Source organism: Daphnia pulex, chromosome 10 (assembly GCF_021134715.1).
Source record: "Daphnia pulex isolate KAP4 chromosome 10, ASM2113471v1".
NCBI lineage: Eukaryota > Metazoa > Arthropoda > Branchiopoda > Diplostraca > Daphniidae > Daphnia > Daphnia pulex.
In genome coordinates, this window is record NC_060026.1 from 3,445,946 (window position 1) to 3,472,148 (window position 26,203).

A 26,203-nucleotide genomic window follows, 5' to 3' on the forward strand; every position below is an offset into this window, starting at 1 on the left:
ATGTGCTTTACTACTAGTCTATCAGAAAGTTAAACAATCCCCGTTTCCTTGTTCGAAAGCGGACTTATTCTCCTTATCCTCACAGCAAACTAACTTTTGTCATTCATTTTTTTATGAAAGAAGAATAATAAATACATGATATTTTATTCTACGTGCATGTTCGATATCAAAATCCAAAGTTTGAGACAGTGACAAACTGAATAAAAGGGAACTTGTGTGGATTTTGTTCATTTGACAGTCCGAACCTTACATTAAGAAAAAAGAGCTTCATATTTCTTTTATATAACGCCAGATAATGTTGAAAGAAATTTATGAAATGCGTGACTGTCCAAGTATCACACACTCGTTTCACGGAAGATCAGAACTTTTATTGAAAGCGCAACCAATAAATTATTTTCAAACTAGAGTAACGCTCAAGCTCAACACATGAGTTTTTAACATAGAAAGATAGAAGTGGCCAAGTGGGTTCGTACTGTACGAACCCACATTTGGCCAGTTCGTACCAAAAAATATGTTTTAATTCGTTTTTTTTTAATTCAAATTAAGTATTGTAACTTGGATGCAAAGAGAAGTGCGCAACTATAGCGGGAAGTGTTTAAATTGAAATTGTGGTTGAATTTTTGTATTTAAATTTGAAGCACGGAAATGGAAAAAAATAAACATATTATTAGCGCCACCCTGGATTTCAGATGGGGAAGTGAACAGTAGTAGTGATGTGTTGATGAGCCATCAGATAGTCTTCTGCTCATCTAACGAAAACATTACACATTGAAGAAAATGGCTACGCCTTCAAAAGAAAATGGTGCATTTGAAGTGGCCCCATTAAGAAGTTCAGATGATTTTTTATTAGAATCAGCGAGATTTCAAGTGCCAAATTTCCGTGATATGGAAAAATGGGGGAAAAGAGTGTACAGCAACCTTATTTATTACCAATCAAACTACTTTCTACTTGCTCTAGCTCTCTTTGCTCTTGTTGGGTAACATTATTAAAATTTAAATGTTTAAATGTTATTAATAGTTAATATTCTTACAGGCTTATTCATCCCTTCAAGATGGTTTTGGGATTATTTGCTATTGGGTTGGCATGTGGACTCTTCGCTGCAGCTAGTAATGGTGGTCCTCAAGTTGCAAAATTCAAGCAGGAACACCCTGTAGTCAGCATAATTTCCATTCTTCTTGGAGCTTATTTGATTATTTATCTTCTTGAAGGAAATTTGGTATTTCTTTTGGGAATTTTGCTCCCATTTTCTGGTAAGTCTTCAGGCCTATTGACAATTATTAAAATCAATTCAAAATTATGCTAAAACTCTTTGTTTGTTAGCCACATTTATACATTCGTCTCTGCGCCTTCGTAGTCTACGTAATAAAGTGACCAACAAAATGGAGCAGATAGGACTGAAGAAGTCCACACCCATGGGGATGCTTCTGGATGCATTGGGTTTTGAAGCTGGAATTGTTGATTGACTGAATTCTATTGCAAGCAAACTTGGCATTCGCTAGTCACCACAAGTTAGAATCATGTGTGATATAATTTCAGTTCAACTTGTGTTGAGTAGCTATTAATCTGGGGTTGTGTTCCTTTCTAATAATAATGCTTAGCCAAAGTGAGCACTCTATGACAAACCAACAATCTGGAATGTCATGTGAATAGGCAGTCACAGAATTCATTCAAGTAATTACCAAATTGATAATTGATTTTAAAATATTTCTTCACTTCAACAACTACCGTACAATTTCTCGGAATAGTTGGTTATATTTGTCAAATAGGCTTCTTGGTTTCTTTTCTTTTTTTTTTTGAATCTCTTAAGCATTAATGTGGACATAAAAAATAAATATCACTTTAATTGGAATAAAAACACTGGTCTGCAACTTTGTTATTTTCCGATTCAAACTTTATTGCGCTTGCTTTGAAAATTGACATCAGGATTTATCGACTAATGGTAGTAGTTATAATATCACTCATAAAACCTCGAGGAAGTGCTCGCTTTAAAGTTCTTTGAAGTACTTCCGATTGTGCAGCGGTGCACAGAAAGGGCCTTCCGCATTCTCCAAAAGTACTCCATGTGGAGCACATAACCTTAGACAAAAAAAAATAAATAAATAATCTCACAAAATGTTTTATCACACAAGTCCTTGTACTACCATGGATCGTAAGTAGATTTTTGCCACTGAAACAGCTTTTCCTTCAGTTCGAAGAACTTCTCCTAAATCAAGTCAAAGATTTCAAAAGTCGATTGAATAGCGAGAGGCTCTTTTATTCCTCCGACTTTGCATGTATACCTCTTTTGTAACGTACCTTGTATTTCTTTTTGCGATGTACATTTACGCATTCTTTCGGGTCCGTTTTGAGATCAAACATTTCCCATTCCTCGCGAAAATAGTAATCTTTCAGCTCTTTGATCCAGCGTAGAGGGCGCCCATTCAGTGTTCGATTTAGCATGTCCTGAAAGAGTTTCTCGTTACTGAATAGTCAAATGTGGAAAAAGCTTTTTTGCACTACGCATCGACATGTGTAGTACCAGGAATGTTGGCGATAAGTAAAAATCCTGGTCGATGGGAAACGGAGTACCGGGCGCATTTAAATTGTGTATTAATTTGTAGCGCTCTTCTTGGATGATGGTTCTCATTGGGTAATTCATTGTTATCTCGTGCGTTACGTGACTGCCGTAGAATGTGTCACTTTTCATACCGTTTTCGCCACTCAAAAGTGGCAAAAGTGACTTTCCGGTGAGGCGGATCGGTTGATTTGGTTTCAGAATATGATATTTGGGATAATCGATTTCAAACCAGTCCAAAACGGTGGGTACTATATCCAGTAAATTGGCTTGGATGTCCGTCATTTCACCTCGTCTTGACTCGTCGTCTGGAGACTTGATGAACATTGGAACGGCCAATCCTAGAAAATGGAAATAGACGATATCCTGAAGTAAAATAAAATCCATTTGACTTGAATTTATATACCCGGTTCGTACATGTTAGTCCTGCCATTGGGAAATGAGATCCCGTTATCCGACGAAAAGATGATCAAAGTGTCGTCAGCCTTGCCGGCTTTTCGGAGCTCGTCAAGCACCAGGCCGACACCTGTAAATATTAATGTCATCTCATCGCTTCATTCATTTATACTACTCCATTCATTAAAACCTTGATCAAGTCTCGAAATTGTTGTGTACTGCGACGCTATGTCCTAATTATTTTGTAATAAAATCAATTTAGCCTACTATTGAAAGAAACTGAAGTCGATTAATTGAATTTCAGAATAATTAATCAACCTCTCGAGCCGCCGCAGTGTTAGGAACGAAATAAGGCAGTAAGACATCTTCCGGTTTGTATCGAATCGGCTTCCAGTCTGCAATGTGACCGTAGCCAGGCTCTCCATTGCCAAACTTGTCGCAGAAATGGCCGTAAAATGGATTCTTGTGATCACACCTGTGAGGATCGTGGAAGGCCACATAGAGGAGGAAAGGCCTGCGCAGTAGAAAATGGCGTTAATAAATTACCAGATAAAACTTGAAGACTTGTAATAGGATCAGTCAGTTTGAATCAGCCAATTAGAGCGAAGATTAAAACGAGAAGGGACAGATCGCGACTCACTGGGTCTCATTTTGCTGCTCGAGGAATTCCCTGACGAGCAACTTAATTCGGGTTATATTCCGGCCAACCTGCATGATGGAATTATTCTCTTCCGTCTGCTCGTAATCGAAAGTGTAGGCTGATCCGGGACCGACATGCTTCTTCCCTATAATGCCTGAATAATGTAGCGCAGCAGTTGAGTTGTCATGCCAAACCCATAAAAGAAGATAAGACTTTTATTTTTCTTTCTAGCGGAATCTTTTCTTTGAAAAATTATGTTGTGTAGTGCTATGCAGTGGTATTAGTTATATAGGATATAGATATATATACCAGTACGAACTCCGTTCTCCCGAAGGATTGTCGGAAGTGACCGAACATTCTCGAAAGAGTTGTAATGATGGACGTCGTGGTGCAGTCCGTATAATCCATTTTCATGACTCGGAAGTCCAGTCAACAAAGCAGCCCGACTGTTTCGCCCATTTTAGGTGTGTGTGTTGTTGTTGTGTACATGGGACGTGGTGGGGTATATATACGAACGTTATTTTTATATGGGCGAAGAAAAGTCAGAAAAGTACTTTTTATAGATAACACACAGCACTGACCTGGGAGAGCAACTACTCACCGAAGTCCGTGCTCGGGAGAACACCAAACTTTGGGCGGCCAGCGCATCCAAATGGGGCGTTTGGCACCGGTTATTTCCGTAAACGCCCATTTCAAATCCGCCATCATCAGCTTTTTGTTTTTTCCACCCCACATTTTTTTTTTCAATATGGCGGATACAACAGAGATTGAGTATTGCCAAAGAAACATAGTTACAAAGTCTCTTTTATTGTTATCAGTTACAACCCCACTCTTTATTTTCTACCCCCCCCCCCCCCAAAAAAAACTCGACGAACCAAGGACGTGTAACAAGAACAAAGTTTGTTTTAGCGCTATAGATAATAACGAACACTTTCCTTGGTTCCTTGCAACCCACCCCCCTTGAGAGATTATAGTTTGGAAGAAAACGACCATTTCTACCGAATAGAAATGCTCTATGCGAGAAACCAGCAAGTTGTTTTTATTGTAATTTTTACAAATATTGTGGGAAAAAGAATACACAAATTGTGCCAACACTTACCGATGATCAAAAGCACGTTACGGGCCTGCGATAAAGCAGCGGAGGCTCCAAGCTGACAGCTTAGCAGGGAAATAATTAGAAGTAACAACATCCAAGAAAAATATAAAAAACGATTAATTCCAGGCCTGCAGAGACTGCCATCCATCATCATCATAAGACGGGCGGTTGGGATCTAACGTGCCAGGGCGCCAGACTTTTTGCCAACTGGTTTGACACTAATTCTAGTCGTCGGAGTCTAGGCTACATTTTTGAAATAGGGGGAGCGCTTGTCGCCACATCAATCCCGCCGACCCAAAGTAGAAAACAACCGACAACTCAGCGTTTAAAGTGAATATTCCATCGTGGCCTTGTATTTGATCCTATTTGCTATCCTATCCTATTTGGGAAGTTTCAGCGATCAACACCAAGTGAAACTCATTCATTTCAATCACCCCGGTGATTTATTTATTGCACCCGGCGACAGTGCGACACGTTCGCCGTCGACGCCGGGCCACCGCCGGGCCGTCGTCCACACAAACCAGACACCCCTAAGTCGTATAAGTTTAGCTCTAACATTTTTTTTTCGTCTCCTTCGAGCAGCAGCTATAGTTAGCTATAGCCCAGTCGTCGCCATAAAAGCCTCTCTGGGTAATGTAATATAGCAATTCACATTCATTACACCCCGTGAGTCGGCGAGAGAAGTGGAGAGCGGCGGTTATTTTATCGCGTCCACCTCAGTTTAGTTTGGTGGACTTTTCCCACTTACTTCCCACCCAAAAATAAAGTTTGGGTGTATTGCGGTCATTACGTGCCTTATATTTCCCCTTTTTTTTTGAGAAATCGATATTTGGTTCGTAAATTGTTTTCATTTTTGTTTTGTTTTCAACTGATTCTCCCGGTATTTTTAAACGCCATCTTGCGGCGTCAACTTCAAGCGGATTCATTTTGGGGTTGCAGCTGTCACTTTTTGGGGAAAAAATTTAACTGTCAGAAATTGTGTGTGTGTTTTGTTTGCCTGCTGGTATAATTTTTTGGTGGAGAACGTCAAGACATTGGCGTTCATTTATTGCATTTAATTCGATTTGGTGTGACTTACACTAATTTGTAGAGAAATATGGCACTCCTAGAGTTTTTCGGCTGTGCGTTTCTCGCATTTGGCCCGCCGCTAGCCATGTTCCTTCTAACGATTGCTAAGGACCCTATTCGAATCATCATTCTCATAGCCAGGTAAGGTTTATTATCAAACTTACATAATGGTGTGATGAAATTCTGATTAAATTGATGTTTTTCAACAGTGCATTCTTCTGGCTTCTGTCGCTGTTGACATCCTCGCTGTTATGGTTAGTGGCAGTCACGCTGCACAGTCCAATTGTTGTGGGTGTTATCTTCTCTGTTCTGTTTCAAGAACTCTTCCGGTATCTAATATACTTGCTGTTGCGCAAAGCTGAGGTCGGTTTGAAGAAACTCACAGAATCCGATACTGCCATCATAACCAACAAAAACATCTTAGCCTATGGTACTTGACTCGGAAGAGATTGACACAAATGTAGAAGTTGTTCTAATCTTCTGCTTTTTAAATATTTTAGTTTCAGGTTTAGGCTTTGGCATCATCAGCGGAACTTTCGCCCTAGTCAATGTTCTAGCTGATGCCACTGGCCCTGGAACAGTTGGTCTGCATGGTGATTCCAACCTGTTTTTCCTCACTTCAACCCTCCTAACGCTGTGCTTCATCCTCCTACACACAGCATGGGGAGTGTTGTTCTTCCACGCATTAGACAAGAAAAAGTACTTGGCGTTGGTGTGGGTGGTGATGTCTCATCTACTCGTTTCACTCCTGGTAATTCATTATTTCTCACTACCCAGTACCCAATGTCAAAGTAAAGTCTCTCCCAGACACTGTTTCTAATTGCACCAAACTGATTTGTTTGAATCAACTAGTTTTGAGCGCTGTCAAAAAGTTTGGCGAGTCCCTTATTTGTCACTGCTGCATTGCTCATTTTACGTTTTTGCTTTTCAGACTCTGATGAACTCGTCGCAGTTATACTTGGCCACAATCCTGCCCGCCTACGCAGTCCTGGTTGTCACAGGTCTGTGGGCTGCAGGAGCGGCGGGCGCCTCTTTCACTTCGCTCAAAAAGTGTTTAACTAGTCCGCCAACGACGGTCCAGGTACGCATCGAGGACTAAATGGGAAAAAGCCGCCGGCATCCACCATTCCCCACACGTAAACAACTTTCGTCAATACAAAAGCATCCGTGCGGATCTTTTCCGTAATAATCTCTGGCTAAACTTTTGTTTTTAACAAAAACTCGGAGCAGCGAGTCGACGTCCGCCCCGTTCTTAATTAATTAATGTAACCATAAAATGCATAAATACACTTTGAATGATGACGACCAAACTAGTGCGGTTTTTCCTATTTTTCTTTTTCTAACAATCTACTCTAAAGACGGTACGTTCAAAAGCTTCCCGGGTCTAACCTCACTCACCCACATTTTTAATAGAATAGTTGCTGGCAGTTGAAAGTTTCGGGCCTTTAGAGCGCTGAAAACATAACACTCTGTTCTCTCTCTTCTCTCTGTGCGAGTAAATATGTCGAAAGTTGGTTTAGATTATTAACGCTCTCGTTCACCTGTGCACTTGCCGACAACTCTTATATATAGCAGAGGTATCTCTGTTGTCGGCAGATGAAATAATAAACGAAAAAATACAAATAAAACACTTGAAAATCTTGTGCGTAGACTGGCGATGGCGATCAATAGCTCGCGAAAGCAAATCGTGGGGACGAAATACCGGTACCTAGTTTATATGCAAGAGGCAACCAAGTCCACACGCTCGCATCGACTCGTTATACGTACGAGCTAATGAGCCCTGAGAAAGTTCAATGGCATTTCAAGAAAGACTTGATTGACCCCCGTTACGTTGTCCCCCCTAGAAAAAAAAAAGACCTAGCCATTTTAGACATAGGAAACTAGTCAAGCGATCGTCATATTGTTCATGCGAGTAGATAGAAACTGGCCCAGTGAAAAAAAAGGACGAACAACAAGATGGTGTGTGTTAGATTGACTTGTTTTCCCCCCCTTTCGCTTTCATCTCGTGTGCTGCTGGCCTACGTGTTCAATCGACATTCATCTCGGGTCGACTTTTGGGCTTCTCATTGCACTTTGATGTCACTCGACTGTCCTTTCAACTTTCGGCATTTTTTTCCCGCCTATATTCACATCAGACGCGCCTTTCATTAGATGACGTCGTCACCTACAAGCCGTGTCGATCAATTCCATCAGGAATTATTAAGTGGGGCGCTATACCTCTGCAGCTACAGAGTACACACCGCCTTTTTTTGTCTTAAAATGTAATTTATCGCTTTTTTTATTCTCTTATTCGGTTGTTTTATTTTTATTTTTTGACAGAGATAATTTATAAGCCACTTGATGTTGTGGACGTCTTGATGGATGTTTTTCTGTCTCTTTCGTCTCGATCGACCGGCGTGAGCTTATTTCTTTTCCCTCTTTCACGGCCGTGTGGGGCAAACAAAAAATGCGGGAGTCACCCGTCTTCTTCTTCTTCTTCTGCGGGATATACTATATAATCTTCCCAAAGTGCACACGATGTGCCGGTTGCCGCGGAACGCCTCGCGTGTACAGGTGAAAAGACCTCTCTTGTTCATTAAATATTGAAGGTGGAAACAGTCGACTTACGATATGACGTTAACATTTGCCACTATATATAACATCCACACAGCACAGCACTGCACAGCACAGCACACACCCCCACGCAATAATCGAATGGTTTCTACCGACCCGTCGAGTTTGCAGATATACAAGGAGATTGCAGAAAACCGGCGTCGTTATTCGCAACCCGGCTCGAATTGTTCACCGGTTGTTATCAATTCCCTGCGCCCCAGCCCGGCCCTGGCCGGCCTCTCTCTCTCTCGTCGCAGATGATTTGGTTTTGAAACGAACGAGCGGATCTCACACCCGCGCCGGATATCATACCGACATTTTGATTGTTGCCTATTACTAAACGACCCTAAATATTCGCTCGTTTCTTATATAAGATATTCGTGGTTATCTTCAGTGAAGTACGAGAGTGAGCAATATACTTGGCAGTCAGCTCATTATTAACCGCACATCACATCCGAGCCAGGTAGCTATGTTATACTACTATATCTAACGCTGTATCTCTACATTTATAACTATGACTTCCAAATCGTGAATCGTACATAATTTAAAAAAAGGCTGGCAGCTTTCTGAAGTATAGCCTCGAGGGGTCAGCAGCAGCAGTATAGTAGAGTACGCGGGCTTATTAGCGAGATTTGGCCGGAACGAGCCAAACGAGCGTTGCATTGGGGTAGTAGCTAGAGAGAAACGGACAGACGGACCGGGTGAAACACAGGACGTGTGCATGCTGGAATCGAATTTCAGGTTCGGTTGGCTTTCTCTCTCTCGTCGCTTCATTATAGCCACATACGTACATACATGTACATTTATACGTATACACTCTTGTGGTTGCTGCTGGTTCGGCTGGAGTGTTTTGTTTGTTTGCTATAGTCTATAGATCCACACGACTTACACAAACAGAACTCGGCCAATAATAACAGCGGTGCTGTGTTTGACCAAGCCTTTGCCGCGGCCCACCACCACCACCACTGGCAAACAAGTAAATAACAGCACACACACAAATCCGCGGTGTGCCTGCTGCTGCTATGGGCCAAACAGCACCTAAACTCATTTCTTTTCCACTCACGCACTTTTCGGGAATCTCTGTGTCAATTCGACAATTTGCCCAGGGAAAATAAAAAGGAATAAAAAGGAAAAAGGATTGGGGTTACTTTTATCTATCGACTTTGTGTCCGGTTCCGGTGATTAGCCAAGAGTCTGTGGTCACAATCGGGATCAATGGACACAGCCCCCTGGAAAACAATGTAGAGAACGACGGCCATATATAGGAAGAAAAAGAAAAAAAAAACCTATTAACGCGCTTTGGGGATAGACTGAGGGATATTATAAGAAGACGCGGAAGGACTGGTTGGGCGGATTCATTTGTTGCGCTGTTATATATCCTCTCGGCTCTGTCTCTCCCAGGGGTCTACGGTCGGTCGCAAATTCCGCCCTTGCGGCTCTGCTGGTGAGGAGACGGCCAGGCAAAAACTGGAAGCAGAAAAAGATCAAGAACAAAAAGGAGCGGGAATTATTTTTGACCTGTAGCACAGCACAGCAGTGAGGCGAGGCTCTGTGCCAAAAAGGAAAAAGAGGAAGAAGGACTCTTTCGCTATTTGGCCCGTCTAACCGCCCCAGCGAAAAATAATCACAAGAAAAAGAAAAAAAGAAAAGATTTTTCTTGTATAAATTCATTTATTTCTCTCTCTCATTCGTGTGTCTTGATGGAAACTAAAAAGAAAAGAAAATTCTTCTTCTTTTATAATGTCCACTTTCTTATTCTCTGATTTTATTTTTTATTTTTTATTTTTGAGAGACGCCGGCCCGTGATAGTTGTGGGAAGTTGCCTTTAGCTTTTTTTATTTGGGTTGTTTTATTCGTTTCCGTCCTCTTTTTTTCCTAGACGTTTGCGATGTGCCAGCGAGAGAGAAAGAGAAAAATCCATATCCATATATAATAAAAGAACAAGCTTTTTGGGGGAGGGGCTTATTCATGTGTCAACAATGTGTCAACACAGGCTCCTCCCCCAAAATGGAACATGCCCAAACATGCCCAACACCACCAGATGCCGTCGCCGTGATGACGCAACAACAAGCATCACCACCAGATGTCAGCATCGCCGGGATGACGAAATCTTCAAGTAAGGTACTGGGCAGATTTCCCACGATAAAATCTATTACGGGCAGATGGTGCTACAGAAAAGCGAATATTAAAAGAGTCCAACTTTACGCTAGACCAAAGTTCCCCGGATTTGAACCGGGCTCAGGTTGCTCGTAAAAATAAATAAAAGAGCATCGAGATCAATGAGATGTGCGAACGCGGCGACTCGCTGCACGAAAGCATAAAGGGGGGATAATATAATACATAAAGACAACATAAAGAAATAAAAAAGCTAGGTATTAAGCCCCAACGGCAATAGCTTACATAGCAGGTTTCAATTGCAAACACCCTATCTAACAGTGGTGAAAATGATAGACATTTGGGCAGTCACATTGGCTTTGCTTTTTGCATGGAACTCCTGGAGGATCATGGATTCATTCCATCGATCAACCGAAACCCAAATTCAGCTTTTAGCTGTTAACCCAAAGAAGATTGAACCTGAAGTTAATTGCGCAGCCAAATCTGTAATTAACAAAGGATTTTCGTCTACCAGCGGAAATGAATAGAACCAACAAAGTTTTCTTCGTTTGATGGCCAAAGTAATAGATGAGAAAAACCTGATAATATTGGATAAATAACGCTTGGCGAATGAGTTAAGTCAGCTTCCATCCCAACTGACAGATTCCAACTCAAAGCTGCAAATAATTCAGAATGTAAACATCGAGTTAGCAATCACCAAAAGTGAACTCGAAAAAAAGAAAAGTGTCATTACTGACCTCACCGAGATAATTATCCGCTTGACAAATGATGATTCGCTTTTAAGGCGAAAAATAAAAGACAGGGATGGACAGCTTTCAGCTGTTAACCCAGAGAAGATTGAACTGGAAGTTCTTTGCGTAACCGGACCTGTAATAAATGATGGCATTTCGACTACCAGCAGAGATGACTTGAACCAACAAAGTTTTCTTCGTTTGATGAGAAAAGTGATGGATGAGAAAAACCTGATATTATTGGAAAAAGAACGCTTGGCGAATGAGTTAAGTCTGCTTCAATCCCAACTGACAGACTCCAACTCCAAGCTGCAAATGTTTCAGAATGTAAACGACGAGTTAGCAATCACTAAAAATGAACTCGAAAAAAAGAAAAGTGTCATTTCTGACATTACACTGATAAATTTTTGTTGGTTCATGTCATCTCCGCTGGTAGTTGAAAATCCATCGTTTATTACAGGTCCGGTTACGCAAAGAACTTCCGATTCAATCTTCTCCGGGTTAACAGCTCAAAGCTGTCCATCCCTGTCTTTTATGTTTCGCCTTAAAAGCTTGCCCCAATATTTACAAGAAGAACCATATGTTTTGCCCCCAAATCTGAAGAAATCTGATTTTTTTGAGAAGAATGACAATCAGTCCCGACACATACCCGAAAACCAACATGCATTGCCCCTTAACCCCGAAAAATCTAATTTGCTGGAGAAGAAAGACATTCAACTCCGACATCAACCACAAGAACCACATGTTTTTCCCCCAAATCTAGAAAAATCAGATATTTTTGAGAAGAAAGACAATCAGTCCCAACTTTTACAAGAAAACCCATATGTTTTTCCCGTAAATAATTTGAAAATTGCAGAGTTCGTTAGTTCCCAACACCCTCCCCATGCGATGGAGTCAAAGGATGTGCTTAGATACATAGAAACTGAAGAAGTAGGCATGATATATCTAAAAGATGAGAAATATCTAAATAAATTATATCCACACTCTCATTCAAATGAGTGCTACTTAGCGCCACTTATAAGATGCGAAATGGACAGTGCAACTTATAAGTTGAGGAACGCTACTTACATAGTAACCATCGCAACCATCAATATACTAGTAGATAGGCTACTTAATAACTTTTATTTCAATAATGAAAAGATGTCCGAGGCTGGAATCGAACCTTACACCTTGGGATCCGTAGCGCTGTAGGGGAGACCGGGGCTAGTTGGCCCAGGGGTAGGTCGCTCTTTTCTGATTTATTTAATGAAAATTGAAATTGAGCTAATTTCAGGATAGCCATATTGTGTAGTTTGATAATTAGAATCTTTTGACCTAAGTATACTGTATGCCTGCTGTAAAAAATATAGATTTTAAGGGGGGAAAACGAATTTTTTGACTAACTTGTAACTTTTTTTTTCGCTATTAATTTTTCTCCCACGTATTGGGTAATTAACTAGTATATATGATCTTTTGCAGGCAGAAAGCTTATTGTCTGGGCTAAACTTTGGGTATTTTGGTTTTTTATTTAAAGGTACATAACTATTTCATTTTTAAATATGAAGCCGAATATATCTACCATGGGGTAAGTCGGCCATTTATTTTTGGGAAGTCCATTCCATTCCATTCCATTCCATTCCATTCCATTCCATTCCATTCCATTCCATTCCATTCCATTCCATTCCATTCCATTCCATTCCATTCCATTCCATTCCATTCCATTCCATTCCATTCCATTCCATTCCATTCCATTCCATTCCATTCCATTCCATTCCATTCCATTCCATTCCATTCCATTCCATTCCATTCCATTCCATTCCATTCCATTCCATTCCATTCCATTCCATTCCATTCCATTCCATTCCATTCCATTCCATTCCAGCGACGATATTTCGACAAAAAATATCAAATATCAATAAGAAAATATCTTGAAAACGTAGATGAGAATCTACTCCGACAACCTATTTTTTTTTTAATTAATAATATAGACTGCTTTGTCCTTATCCTTGCTCAAAGGGTTATTGATAACCAGGATTGGAATAATGCTCTTCTTGTGGTTGATTACAATTTCCACTTTTAATTCCCCTAGTATGGGGTAAGGTTTTTTATTTTGACTGAATAGAGTACGATTTGTTTTATTTATTTTAGGTTTTCCTATACTCTTCCAAACATTGTAATGGACGGCTGCAAATTTATAATCATATCCCCATTCATTCATTAAGGGAAACGTTTTCCCATTTATTACGCATTTTTCTACAGTTGGATTTTTTTCCAGTTCTACCTGCTTCCGCTGTTGAAATAATTCTTTTACGGATATTAATGATTTCTTAATATGTTGTTTAATAGACATCTTATGTGTCTCACGTACATCTTCCTGTTCCACCTTCGTGTTTCCCGAAACCGTCTGTTTTTGTTGCGATTCCGGTTTTGGTAATTCGGTTGGCCTCTCTTCACCTTTTTTATCTCGGGGTTGATTGTCTTTTTGAAACACCAAATCGGGGTTTTCTGGATTTAAAAGCAGTGGCTGTGGTTTTTCTGGCGGATGTTGAGGTTGATTAAACACCAGGTCAGATTTTGGGGCATTTGGGGGCATATTTGACGAAACTAATTGGATTTCATCAAAAGTAGGTGTATTCTGTAGGTCTTCTAGTATAAGTTGGGCTTGATTGTCTTTCTTCTCCAACAAATCAGATTTTTCTGGATTTTGGGACAGTACCTGTGCGTCTTCTGGTTTATGTCTGGGTTGATTATCTGTGTTCTCCAATAAACCGAATTTGTATTGATTTTGCAATGCATGTGTGTCTTCTGGTTTATGTCCGGGTTGATTGTCTTTCTTCTTAAAAAAATCAGATTTTTCTGGATTTTGGGGCAGTGCATGTAGGTCTTCTGGTTTAAGTCGAGGTTGGTAGTCTTTCTTCACCAGTAGATCAGATTGTTCTAGATTATGGGGCAGTACCTCTGAATCTTCTGGTAAATGTTGGGGCTGATTGTCTTTCTTCTCCAACAAATCAGATTTTTTGGGATTTGGGGGCAATGCATGCTGTAGGTCTTCTGGTTTACGTTGGGATTGATTGTCTTTCTTCTCCAACAAATCAGATTTTTCGGGATTTGGGGGCAATGCATGCTGTAGGTCTTCTGGTTTATGTTGGGATTGATTGTCTTTCTTCTCAAACAAATAAGATTTTTCTGGATTTGGGGGCAATGCATGCGGGTCTTCTGTTACATTGCGGGGATGATTAGCTTCAGTGTTAAAACTATTTGGGGGAAAAACATTTGGGTGTTCTTGTAAAAGTTGGCGCTGTTGGTCTTTCTTCTCGAAAAAATCAGATTTTTCTAGATTTTGGGGCAAAACATGGTGTTCTTCTGGTTGATGTCGGATTTGACTATCTTTCTTCTCCAGCAAATTAGATTTTATGGAGTTTAGGGGCAATTTATTGGGATAATGGTGCAGTACCTGTGGGTCTCTTTGCTTATGTCGGGATTGATTATCTGTCTCTAGGCCTTCCACCAAATCAGGTTTATCTGAATTAAAAGATTCCGGAAAACGCAATTGATTCCATGGTTTGATTTTAGACCTTTGATTTTGTTCCAATTCTTGTAGAAGTGACCATGGATATAAATTATTTTGATAGTTCTCATCTTTTAGATATATCATGCCTACTTCTTCAGTTTCTATGTATCTAAGCACATCCTTTGACTCCATCGCATGGGGAGGGTGTTGGGAACTAACGAACTCTGCAATGTTCAAATTATTTACGGGAAAAACATATGGGTCTTCTTGTAAAAGTTGGGGCTGATTGTCTTTCTTCTCAAAAATATCTGATTTTTCTAGATTTGGGGGAAAAACATGTGGTTCTTGTGGTTGATGTCGGAGTTGAATGTCTTTCTTCTCCAGTAAATTAGATTTTTCGGGGTTAAGGGGCAATGCATGTTGGTTTTCGGGTATGTGTCGGGACTGATTGTCATTCTTCTCAAAAAAATCAGATTTCTTTAGATTTGGGGGCGAAACTGGTTCTTCTTGTAAATATTGGGGCAAGCTTTTAAGGCGAAACATAAAAGACAGGGATGGACAGCTTTCAGCTGTTAACCCGGAGAAGATTGAACCGGAAGTTCTTTGCGTAACCGGACCTGTAATAAACGATGGATTTTCAACTACCAGCGGAGATGACTTGAACCAACAAAAATTTATCTCTGTAATGTCAGAAATGACACTTTTATTTTTTTCGAGTTCTTTTTTAGTGATTGCTAACTCGTCGTTTACATTCTGAAACATTTGCAGCTTGGAGTTGGAGTCTGTCAGTTGGGATCGCAGCAGACTTAACTCATTCGTCAAGCGTTCTTTTTCCAATAATATCAGTTTTTTCTCATCCATAATTTTTCCCATCAAACTAAAAAAACTTTTTTGGTTCAAGTCATCTCTGCTGGTAGTCGAAATGCCATCATTTATTACAGGTTCGGTTACGCAAAGAACTTCCAGTTCAGTCTTCTCCGGGTTAACAGCTGAAAGCTGTCCATCCCTGTCTTTTATTTTTCGCCTTAAAAGCGAATCATCATTTGTCAAGCGGATAATTATCTCTGTGATGTCAGTAATGACACTTTTATTTTTTTCGAGTTCACTTTTGGTGATTGCTAACTCGTCTTTTACATTCTGAAACATTTGCAGCTTGGAGTTGGAGTCTGTCAGTTGGGATCGGAGCAGACTTAACTCATTCGCCAAGCGTTCTTTTTCAAATAATAACAGTTTTTTCTCATCCATCATTTTTCCCATCAAACTAAGAAAACTTTGTTGGTTCAAGTTATCTCTGCTGGTAGTCGAAATGCCATCATTTATTACAGGTCCGGTTACACAAAGAATTTCCAGTTCAATCTTCTCCGGGTTAACAGCTGAAAGCTGTCCATCCCTGTCTTTTATTTTTCGCCTTAAAAGCGAATTATCATTTGTCAAGCGGAGATTTATCTCTGTGATGTCAGTAATGACACTTTTATTTTTTTCGAGTTCACTTTTGGTGATTGCTAACTCGTCTTTTACATTCTGAAACATTTGCAGCTTGGAGTTGGAGTCTGTCAGTTGGGATCGGAGCAGACTTAACTCATTCGCCAAGCGTTCTTTTTCCAATAATAACAGTTTTTTCTCATCCATCATTTTTCCCATCAAACTAAGAAAACTTTGTTGGTTCAAGTTATCTCTGCTGGTAGTCGAAATGCCATCATTTATTACAGGTCCGGTTACACAAAGAATTTCCAGTTCAATCTTCTCCGGGTTAACAGCTGAAAGCTGTCCATCCCTGTCTTTTATTTTTCGCCTTAAAAGCGAATTATCATTTGTCAAGCGGAGATTTATCTCTGTGATGTCAGTAATGACACTTTTATTTTTTTCGAGTTCACTTTTGGTGATTTCTAACTCGTCTTTTACATTCTGAAACATTTGCAGCTTGGAGTTGGAGTCTGTCAGTTGGGATTGAAGCAGACTTAACTCATTCACCAAGCGTTCTTTATCCAATATTTTCAGTTTTTTCTCATCTATTACTTTGGCCATCAAACGAAGAAAACTTTGTTGGTTCAATTCATTTCCGCTGGTAGACGAAAATCCTTTGTTAATTACAGATTTGGCTGCGCAATTAACTTCAGGTTCAATCTTCTTTGGGTTAACAGCTAAAAGCTGAATTTGGGTTTCGGTTGATCGATGGAATGAATCCATGATCCTCCAGCAGTTCCATGCAAAAAGCAAAGCCAATGTAGTGACTGCCCAAATGTCTATCATTTTCACCACTGTTAGATAGGGTGTTTGCAATTGAAACCTGCTATGTAAGCTATTGCCATTGGGGCTTAATACCTAGCTTTTTTATTTCTACCCCTGAACAGCATCCCCCCTTTATGCTTTCGTGCAGCGAGTCGCCGCGTTCACACATCTCATTGCGCCTGATTTAAAGTGGTTTTACCAAAATTTAATTATTAATTCAAACATTTTTTTAACTAAAACCGATTCATTTTATTTATTCCGACATTTTTCAGTAAAAATTTTTAATTAAAATGTAATACTTTTTTTGAAAAGAAATAATGTTTTACAGGAATTCCTAACAACTAGCGGTCGAAAAGAGAACTAGCTATTATAGAAAAGCAAGCTTATCAGCTCGCCGTGAAGGGATAGTCGTAAGCCAGTTGAAAACTGTCTTAAATGACAAATTCAGGGTCTATTGCTAAGTCGGACTTATTCACACTTTTCTTCACAGACTTTTTGGTCTTAAAACGGGATTTTTCTGTGACAGTTCAATATCCTTGAGGCTTGAAAGTTATTTACGTTTAGTTTGCTCAACTCATATTTTCCTATCCATATATAATAAAAGAACAAGCTTTTTGGGGAGGAGCTTATTCATGTCACGGACATTTTTGGGGGAGGAGCTTATTCATGTCACGGACATTTGGGGGAGGAGCTTATTCATGTCACGGACATTCGGGGGGGGGGGGGGGGGAGCTTATTCATGTCAAAACATGCCCAAACATGCCCAAACCAATCACCACCAGATGTCTATAGCGTCGCCGTGATGACGCAATCTTTGATTACGCAACCATGACGCAACAACCAGCATCACCACCAGATGTCTATAGCATCGCCGTTATGACGCAATCTTCAAGTAAGGTAGGGAATCTACTGACTGGGCAGATTTCCCGCGATAAAATTTATTACGGGCAGATGATTAAGCTACAGAAAAGAGAATAGCGAAACAGTCCGACTTAACGCTAGACCAAATAACCCCGGATTGGACCGGGGCTCAGGTTACTCGTTTTTACACATAAAGTTCAATAATGGAATTTAAAAATAACCATCTTTTAGTCAAATAACTACAAAACATAAATTCAAATCTGTTTTTTTTCGTCCTGGTTGGGAAATCAAAGATTGCGTCATCACGGCGATGCTATGGACATCTGGTGGTGATTTATTTTGACCTTAAGTAAAAAGTGGTAGTCGCAACCGCCAGATGTCACCGGATGTCACTAATCATTAAGCAATTATTTTAGCAGTTTTTCATTAATTACAGAAGAACTAATTAAGTAAATGAAATTATTTTTGTTCTGGTCGCACCGCATATTTTTTGTCTAATTTTTAAAACCATAAAGTCCGAAATCTGTCGTAAAACGCCCGAGCGAAGAGAGAGCGAAGAGATCGAGCCAACGCCATAATCCTACTTGATGTTGTTGACGACGTGTTGCAGAGTCAAATGAGCCGCAACTTGTACACACACAAACACACACACGAATTTATAAACAACGAATTTCTATTTTTCTCCCAGGTTTACATCAAGGCCAACCAGCCAGCGCCATACTCAACTGTCTACTAGCCCATCAACTATGCGCCGAGGATCCGTCGTGCAAGTCCATCGAGACGGTGATTCAGCACATATGCGGCCCGGAAACAGGTACACATGTTTAAACAGCACACATCACAGCCACAATATAAAATGGCGAATTCAAGTAGTACTATACTTGAAACACACTTTAAGAGTTTCTTTTATTTGTTGTAGTAGTGCCGGTTGTAATGGGGGCAGAGCCAAGGAAAGAAAAGGAATAATATGTTATTTTTTGGGGGGGGGTGTATATTAGAAGAAGAAGAACAGTCGGCTTTTTTCTCACGACCCACCAAATGTTTGTTTTATTCTTTACTCAACCAGCAAAAGAAAAGAGCTACTGCTGCTACTGATGGGCGTCGTCAATAATTGATTTTCTTTTATTTCCTTCCGGCTTTTTGCGTTGTGGATAGTGTGTAACCCCTTTGTCTCCCCAGTGTCCTCCTATTTTTCCTTGTTCCGGGTATGGGACCCCTTTTTTTTATCCGCTTATAGCGCCGGCCCTTTAGGCACGTCTCGTAATAGACCGGCAGACGACGGGTGACGCAGTGGAGTCACTCTCATCCGCGTCTCTGTACATCCCAGCAGCTATTAAATCATGCTGTGATGCAGCTTGATGGGATGTAGCTACATATTAAAGTCGACGCGCAAATAAAGTGGAGCGAGAGAGAGAGAGAGCGAGCTCCAGATTCGGACGTGATTATTTCATTAGAAAATATCTGAAGAGCAATGGTGATGTGGTGCGGATAATTCGAGGGGCCGTGCTGGCCCCACGTAGTGCAGAGTTTAGGTCCCCTCCTCGTGCTGTATAATATTCAGACATGGTCTTGTTATCAATGTAATAGTCAAGTGGAAGTATACGTATATACACACACAAAGTGGGACGCTGGAGTGGGAAAAATTTCATGAAAATGCCGAGTTTTCCTTTAGATGAGAATCTTGTCAAAGCGGAAAACCAAGTTCGGACTCGACAGGAAAGTTTATTTGGACAGATATCTCTTCTATTTACTTATTCCATTTTTTTTTGTCCACCCTCTGCTTTGCTCTCTCTCTACCGGACTGCATATAAACTTCCGCCCGGCAGCTGGCTGAGATGCGGACGGCCGGAATTGTGCCGTCATCACTGGCACTCGGCTCTCAGCATCAAATGCAGCTGGGTTGTCGTATGATATTACAATCGAATCGAATCCAAATAATTCGTTTATACACCCGCCAATATGTCATATCACGAAAAGTGAAATTTAAATTTCCCGCCGTCGAATTCAAATCTATGATACCAAATCCAGAAAATGGTTTTTATTTATAACCTCCGGGCCGTTTATATTGATGTCGATGCAAATTGAAAAATAAAAAGATAAGGAAATGATATACCGACACGCCATGTTGTCCGTCGGAACATCTAGAATGTCGTCAGAGCGCCAAGTTAATTCAAGTTCTCAAAGGTATATTCCATCATCAAAAGGGAAGAAAATAGGCACGCTAACCGGTGTATGTATCGATTATTGATTATCGCCCGCGTATACAGACAGCACCGCCGGTCTGTGTTGTATGTTTGTTTCTTATGCCCGTTCGAATTCCGTCGCGCTCCAGCAGCATATACACACATCCATTTCTCATTGGCTTTTGTGTGTGTTTTGTCTTTTCTTGTTTGCTGCTTTGCCAACGTCGGAATTGATTGACGACACGATCGACCTATACTACCGTCCTATACCCGCCTCGTCCGAATGTCTATACTCTGGGATGGGCCGCCTTCTCTCTGAAACATTCAGTGGCGTGCTCGACGACGACGGTGACTAAATGTCAGGCCGGACTGAGGACCCTGCAAGCCTTTCCGGTCTTCCATCCGACCTGCCTCTGCCGAGAGCCGTCCGTCGACCCGGATTGCAACGCTTTCCGCGACTCCCTCTTCGACCACCCGTGCATGGTGGCCACCCAGAAAGGTATATAATCTCTTCTTTTTTGAACCCTCTATTATTATTATATACTGTAGAAATAAAAACAAATAAAATAAAATTGCGCAAGTCATATTTGTCCCTTCAGATCATCTTATTCCGTGTTGCACGTCGTCTATTAAACCCCACCAAGAAACAAAAAAAAAATGACAATCGGAAAACAATGTCTAGACATATTATAGGTTTGCGCTCTAATCTCAACTAGGCTACTATAGTTATATATTCGTGTGTGGGGGGGGGGGGAATAAGCTACAGTATTCTTTATAGATGTATACGTACGTGTGTTTCTTTTGCTCGTGAATTATATTGATTATGTAATAGTGTGTCTGCGCGAGCTATACGGCTTATATATGTATATTATGATCTATCTTTATAGACCATCTTTTTTTCTTCTTTTTGATTTTCTTTTTTTTTTTTTTTTGGCGGGCGTTTCGATTATTCTTCCCAGTGGAGCTGCTGGCCTCCCCTACACACACACACTGTGCATACGGATGAACGTGACTTCCGTACGCCAGTCAACTAATTCAAAGGGTTTTTTTTTTCTTCTTTTTCCCCCATCCGCACGCTTCTCTCAAAGGTTGGCACAGAGAGAGCGAAAATGCCAAAATGGACGGGGGGCGAGATGGGGTTGGGCTATAGGGACAACTTTTTTGGAGGGGGGGAATAAGGAAGCCCGTAGGATTGGCTCAGTTCGGGAAACGTTTCACCAAGACTAAATAGAAAAGACAAGATAGAATATAACCAGCAGACAGCAGCAGAGCTGCAATGGGGTTATTCGGCCTTTTAGCTCCACACTTGCGCAAAGCTAATTAGATGAATGCCGAAGAAGAGAGACGACGAGAAAGGAGAGGTCATGCTGGCGTCGTCTCAGACTTTCTTCTTTTCTCTTGATGAATTGTATACGAGATAGATACTACACACACAAGCCCGACGCGCATATAGTTCACCATCTCTTGTACAACATTGGCAGTTGCTCTTTTGTCAAGGAATAGAAGAGAGAGAAACGAACACGCTCACGATCTCTGCTGGAGATGATGGAATTGTTTCGCTGCGGATATAACGGAGAATAAGACGAGAGAGAGAGAGGCTAGGCTGCTCCTGTGCTCCTGTGTGTGTTATATACACAATGAGGCAGCCAGCAGCCAGCACAGCTTCCAGTGTTTCTCTTTTTTTTTCTCTTTCTGTTTTGTGGCTTGGTCAGCTCTCGTTCGGCTCCGGCGGGGGGGTGGGTGCAGTCACGCTTCATCCGCCCCAGAAAATTCGATTACCTATGAAGTACATCAAGAAAAGAAAGAAAAGATGAAGAAGTGCAAGGTGATTGGATGTAACCCGTATATATAAAAAGAGATAAGAAAAGGGCGGGCCGATTCGAGTGGAATATTAGAAATCAAAACAAACACAAACATGACTTTGGTGCTGCTGTACTATATTATAGTATAAAAGAACGGGCCGTCGGCGGACAAGGTTTGTCTTCCATTTCTGTGTACCCTGCTGGCTGCTGGCTGCTGCTGTATAAAGATCCGTCCATCGTCCGCCGAAGAATAAAAAAGAAATGATGGAAGGGCAAACAAAATGGAAACACTAGAGCGCGTCTCAGAGTCTCAAAAAGAGAAAGATAGACGATACGTATAGACTCTCTATACGTCTATAGTATAGGTCTTGTGTGTCTATTATGTACACAGAGCACTCTGACTGGAGTGACTCAATACACACAAAAGACATCGATCCGCACCGGAGAGCAGCACACACACACACATACACAGTCCTCTTCTCTCTGCTTTTTTGTTTTTTTTGGCATCCGGTGACAGCACAGGCCGTCGCGATGCTATCACGGACACTTTTGACATTGCGGGCGTCTCTACTCTATACGTGTACATGTGGACGACACAATCAAACGTGAAGATGCATGATGATGATAAGACACGGAGAAATATCTCTAATAGTAGTCGAGGACTTTCTATATATATGATCGAAATTGGGTTTTGGCGTAGATTATTATTTCTTTCTTCATTTGATTTGACACACTTGACACACACATGTACAGAGCGGGACCTGTACCCGATCCACGCCCTGCCGACGTGCACTCACGCTCTCGACGTCTGCCAAAAGGATCTGTCGTGCACGAGACTCTACAACGACTTCCGCGAGCACTGCAAACTGCGCTCGGGCGTCTGCCGCGATAAGTAAATCATCATTTATATTCCTTCGATATACGAAAAAAAAAATAATAATTACCATTTTCCTTTTTTTTAAATATCGACTCTCACCCATCGCAATTCCCGTTGTCTTGCGCCTTTTTTATGTAATCTGGATCATTTGTTACACGTTCGTTGATTATTTTTTTGGGGCGCAGGGAAACGTGCTACAATGCTTGGCGGGGATTGCGGATGACTCCGCTGTTCGGCTGCTTCTGTCCAGGAAACGACCAGAAGAAATGCGAGCGCATCTACTCGTTTATTTACAACAATACGTGCGTCGGTAAGTCAATTCTTTTTTATTTTGATTTGATTTGATTTGAGACATTTTTTGGGTTGGTTTTATTTCACTGTATACTTTTTCACGGCGCAAGGTTCGATTGTTGGATTGTTTATTGTAGCTGTTGAGTGTCTCTATTCGTTTGATTGCCGTCTCTCACTATATATATAGTATATACACACTACGATTCTCTCTCACACTATCGTTCGAAATAAAACCAACAAACAATTGCTGGGTTGTTTGTTGGGCCGCAAGGGGAAAAAAGGGCGCGCACTTTCAAATCATTCTCTCACTCTCTCTTGTCACGAATGATGCAACACTCTATCTTTTACATTCACACTCTATATCTCTATTACGTGTTATACTACTACACACTCTATATCTATTATCTATCGCCACATTCGTGTTGAATGTCTTCATTTTTCGACGTTGGATTAATTTTTTTTTAATTCGAATATATCGACGAGTCGAAATGATTTGGTACAATTTTAATTCGAAGAGCTCATGCATTAGGTGAAAATTCAGTCCGAATTATACATATCTGCATGTTTCTCATTATTTTATCAAAATTGCCACCGATTCAGTTTGTTATCATTGATTTATTTTTTTTTGATTGAGTTATTTTATTTTTATTCATTTAATTATTTTTTTCCCCCCTTTTCCCCTCTTCCACCCTATTTTTTCGGTTGGTTGATTGCATGCCGCCATGATTTTCTAAGGTTACCTTACCCCAAGTGGGCATGTTATTCGTAATAGATCCAAGTCGTCGGTCACGGCGACTCCTTTGAGCGACTCGACGACGATGTCGAGGGTCTATGCTAGTCGTCGTCGTCGTATGCGTCGATATCTTGTTAGATATCTGCCCCATCACTTGACCCCACCACCTGCCATCACCACCACCACCACCCACCTCCATAACCAGTCCGCCCCGCAATCTTCTTCTTTTTCTTCGTCAACTTCTTCCGTTGATGACGGAGATGATAACGAGCTAGCACTTGATACTACTACTACCAGCACTACTAACAGCCTCATCACTACTACTGATCCGCCCTCACTACTCCCGACCTCGACCGATGTAATTAGCACGAGCACTCCCCCCATCACTACCACCACGCACGAGCACCACCTTGTCGGCACTACTTCTACCAGCACCAGCACCACCAGCACCACCGTAACTCCAGTACCTACCGCTCATCATCTTCTTCTGCGTGAAACGACTTCATCGGCCGGCCGGCCGGCCGCAATCTTCGTTGAGTATATCAAATCTAGCCCGGCAAATAATATCAGTAAGAAAAGATAAATAATCCAGCGGAGTCATTGTGTGTCGTGTGTGACGTCTTTGTGTCAAATGAATATTACATCATTTTAAATAGTTGACTATATAGTAATAGTATACACACAGAGGGGGGGGGGGAAGTTTTTCATTGTCTTCAAAGTTGACTCTATATAAATGTGTACAATAACAATAGTAAACTTTGTCGGAAATATAAAGTTTCAATTGCCAACTCACAAACTATTCACTCGCTCCGGGCTACACTCACTGTGATTGTATACTGCGCAACAATCCACCCAACCCCCCAGAATTTTTATTTTATGTTATTTTAGATATTTATTCGTTTCATTTAAGTAGATCTTTACACAAGTTGTTGACAATATAGTCCTATACGTGCTGGTTCGTGTTTTTTTTTTTAAATAATTGAACAACATAAAACGCGTGTGCTTTTTATTAGTTTTATTGAAATTTGATCTGTCGACACCATCCATGTCATTAATGTGGGAAAGTAGGAAAACTGAATGAGAATGAAAGAAACAGAAGGCGGTGTGGTGTTATTACTGATACAAAATGTTGTCGTTGTAGCCCACCAGCTGATAGTACGCCTGGCGACAGTTGGTTAGCCTACCGCAAATTGTCATGCCGGGGATGTTCGGGTTCGTTCGGTCGATTTGAACATTGAACTGGGATGTGGCATTTCTCAATGCGTGACCATAACATTGCAGGTTGGGACAATGGACTTCCACCGGCAGGTTCTCGATGATGTCGTCGGAGGCCGCACGACGACGGTCCTCATCTCCTTCCGATATTACGATTTTCAAATCCTCGAATTGATTTTGGCGTTTTAAAATGTCGATTTTCACGCCGTATTCCCGTTCCAGACGCTTGGCATTTTGACCCCCTAGGCCAAGGAAACGGCCAATGTGACGACTCAAAATTTTTGTAAGCAGGAGGCTGCTACCCACAACCTTTCGCTCAATATCTCTTGAAGTAATTATAAAATCCTCGGCTGGAATGTCTTGTTGCATTGGAATCTGTTCAGAGATCGGTTTCTGCCCATCCGTGCGGTTTTCGGAAGTTACCGGAGCATGTTGCGCTGAGCCTGGATGAGACTTGTGTGTACGCTTCGCCTGGGCGATTTGTTCTTCCAGTTGCGCGATCCGCCGGTCTTTTGATTCATCTGTAAATTGACGGAGTCGTTTGTTCCTTTCGGCATCAAGTTCCTGCCGGAAATATTTCGATTCTGACTGGGCGGATTGCGCTTGCTGAGTTAATAATTCACACTCCTTTATAAGACGGTCGATGAGCTCAGTCATGGATGTTAGACCGAATTTGGCTTCTGTCACCATCGTCTTTATCGTCGTCCTTGCTTCTTCCGGTATAGGCTCCGTCGTCTCAAGGAAAGCTTGAAAATAGTGCAGGGACTGGCACAGTTCAGGGATGTGGCTGTATGCTAGCTGTATGTCAGCGGAGGTCATTGGTTGCATTTCAGGTTCTGGAGAGTTGACCTCAGAATTGTTCATCTTTGGAGTTTGATTTGATAGTGAATTTCACCGTTGAGAAATGTTTAATGTCTACTTCTGAGTTGAGTGGTCCTTATATGCACTTCAGTATGAGACTTTTGATTAGCAAGTACCCAGAGGAGGTCATTTTCATTAATATTTTATTTTAATATCAATTCAAGTTAAAATTCCTTTGAATTTTTTTAAATTTCATTAATTTACCCTCATTGTTCAATTATTTTAATGGAGAAATATTTGTAAATTATTTTCATAATCATTAAAATGAAAATCGAGTATGGACTATGGAGAGAGAGAGAAAAAAATCTGCCATAGTGACGGACTATTTTTCTCTTTGTGCGTGAAGATATTAAGCTCATAGGCCTACTATACTAACTTTTTTACCACGAATTGAATATACCCATTTTGTATTTTATTATCGCCTGACTACACATGTAAAATTAATAAGACCACAAAAAGACGTCATTG

At 40.9% G+C, this 26,203-nt stretch overlaps 5 protein-coding genes across 5 annotated transcripts; 3 read left to right on the forward strand and 2 right to left on the reverse strand.

Moving 5' to 3' along the window:
- Nucleotides 1–680: 680 nt before the first annotated feature.
- LOC124204215 (PRA1 family protein 3-like) lies at nt 681–1,867 on the forward strand. Its single transcript, XM_046601259.1, has 3 exons — nt 681–977; nt 1,034–1,251; nt 1,322–1,867. Exons 1-3 carry the CDS (start codon nt 778–780, stop codon nt 1,462–1,464), a joined length of 561 nt encoding a protein of 186 aa, XP_046457215.1. The 5' UTR covers nt 681–777; the 3' UTR covers nt 1,465–1,867.
- Nucleotides 1,868–4,902, reverse strand: LOC124204214 (N-sulphoglucosamine sulphohydrolase-like). The gene is made up of 11 exons (XM_046601258.1): nt 4,691–4,902; nt 4,173–4,302; nt 3,901–4,037; nt 3,592–3,745; nt 3,270–3,465; nt 3,142–3,184; nt 2,962–3,081; nt 2,520–2,896; nt 2,297–2,443; nt 2,143–2,204; nt 1,868–2,077 (listed from the first exon to the last, which is right to left on the reverse strand). Exons 1-11 carry the CDS (start codon nt 4,842–4,844, stop codon nt 1,987–1,989), a joined length of 1,611 nt encoding a protein of 536 aa, XP_046457214.1. The 5' UTR covers nt 4,845–4,902; the 3' UTR covers nt 1,868–1,986.
- A 435-nt stretch (nt 4,903–5,337) lies between these two features.
- Nucleotides 5,338–6,856, forward strand: LOC124204828 (gamma-secretase subunit Aph-1-like). The gene is made up of 4 exons (XM_046602040.1): nt 5,338–5,896; nt 5,965–6,185; nt 6,256–6,506; nt 6,687–6,856. The coding sequence occupies exons 1-4, from the start codon at nt 5,784–5,786 to the stop codon at nt 6,852–6,854; spliced, it is 753 nt and encodes a 250-aa protein (XP_046457996.1). The 5' UTR covers nt 5,338–5,783; the 3' UTR covers nt 6,855–6,856.
- A 6,288-nt stretch (nt 6,857–13,144) lies between these two features.
- Nucleotides 13,145–16,870, reverse strand: LOC124205414. Its single transcript, XM_046602843.1, has 3 exons — nt 13,541–16,870; nt 13,333–13,462; nt 13,145–13,257 (listed from the first exon to the last, which is right to left on the reverse strand). Exons 1-3 carry the CDS (start codon nt 16,868–16,870, stop codon nt 13,145–13,147), a joined length of 3,573 nt encoding a protein of 1,190 aa, XP_046458799.1.
- A 918-nt stretch (nt 16,871–17,788) lies between these two features.
- Nucleotides 17,789–24,242, forward strand: LOC124205415 (cell wall integrity and stress response component 2-like). The gene is made up of 6 exons (XM_046602844.1): nt 17,789–17,804; nt 18,462–18,587; nt 20,285–20,455; nt 22,512–22,650; nt 22,821–22,945; nt 23,662–24,242. The coding sequence occupies exons 1-6, from the start codon at nt 17,789–17,791 to the stop codon at nt 24,240–24,242; spliced, it is 1,158 nt and encodes a 385-aa protein (XP_046458800.1).
- Nucleotides 24,243–26,203: the final 1,961 nt, after the last annotated feature.

Coding starts and splice junctions, on each gene's coding strand:
- LOC124204215 (XM_046601259.1), top strand. CDS start 778: ATGGCTACGCCTTCAAAAGAAAATGGTGCATTTGAAGTGGCCCCATTA. Junction 978..1,033: donor GCTCTCTTTGCTCTTGTTGG/GTAACATTATTA, acceptor ATATTCTTACAG/GCTTATTCATCCCTTCAAGA. Junction 1,252..1,321: donor AATTTTGCTCCCATTTTCTG/GTAAGTCTTCAG, acceptor TTTGTTTGTTAG/CCACATTTATACATTCGTCT.
- LOC124204828 (XM_046602040.1), top strand. CDS start 5,784: ATGGCACTCCTAGAGTTTTTCGGCTGTGCGTTTCTCGCATTTGGCCCG. Junction 6,186..6,255: donor CAAAAACATCTTAGCCTATG/GTACTTGACTCG, acceptor TAAATATTTTAG/TTTCAGGTTTAGGCTTTGGC. Junction 6,507..6,686: donor ATCTACTCGTTTCACTCCTG/GTAATTCATTAT, acceptor TTTGCTTTTCAG/ACTCTGATGAACTCGTCGCA.
- LOC124205414 (XM_046602843.1), bottom strand. CDS start 16,870: ATGGATTCATTCCATCGATCAACCGAAACCCAAATTCAGCTTTTAGCT. Junction 13,463..13,540: donor CGAAGGTGGAACAGGAAGAT/GTACGTGAGACA, acceptor TTATTTCAACAG/CGGAAGCAGGTAGAACTGGA. Junction 13,258..13,332: donor CCATTACAATGTTTGGAAGA/GTATAGGAAAAC, acceptor ACCCCATACTAG/GGGAATTAAAAGTGGAAATT.
- LOC124205415 (XM_046602844.1), top strand. Junction 20,456..22,511: donor CATGGTGGCCACCCAGAAAG/GTATATAATCTC, acceptor ACACATGTACAG/AGCGGGACCTGTACCCGATC. Junction 22,651..22,820: donor TCGGGCGTCTGCCGCGATAA/GTAAATCATCAT, acceptor TTTGGGGCGCAG/GGAAACGTGCTACAATGCTT.
- LOC124204214 (XM_046601258.1), bottom strand. CDS start 4,844: ATGATGATGATGGATGGCAGTCTCTGCAGGCCTGGAATTAATCGTTTT. Junction 3,185..3,269: donor ACACTGCGGCGGCTCGAGAG/GTTGATTAATTA, acceptor CAAAATAATTAG/GACATAGCGTCGCAGTACAC. Junction 3,082..3,141: donor AATTTCGAGACTTGATCAAG/GTTTTAATGAAT, acceptor TAATATTTACAG/GTGTCGGCCTGGTGCTTGAC.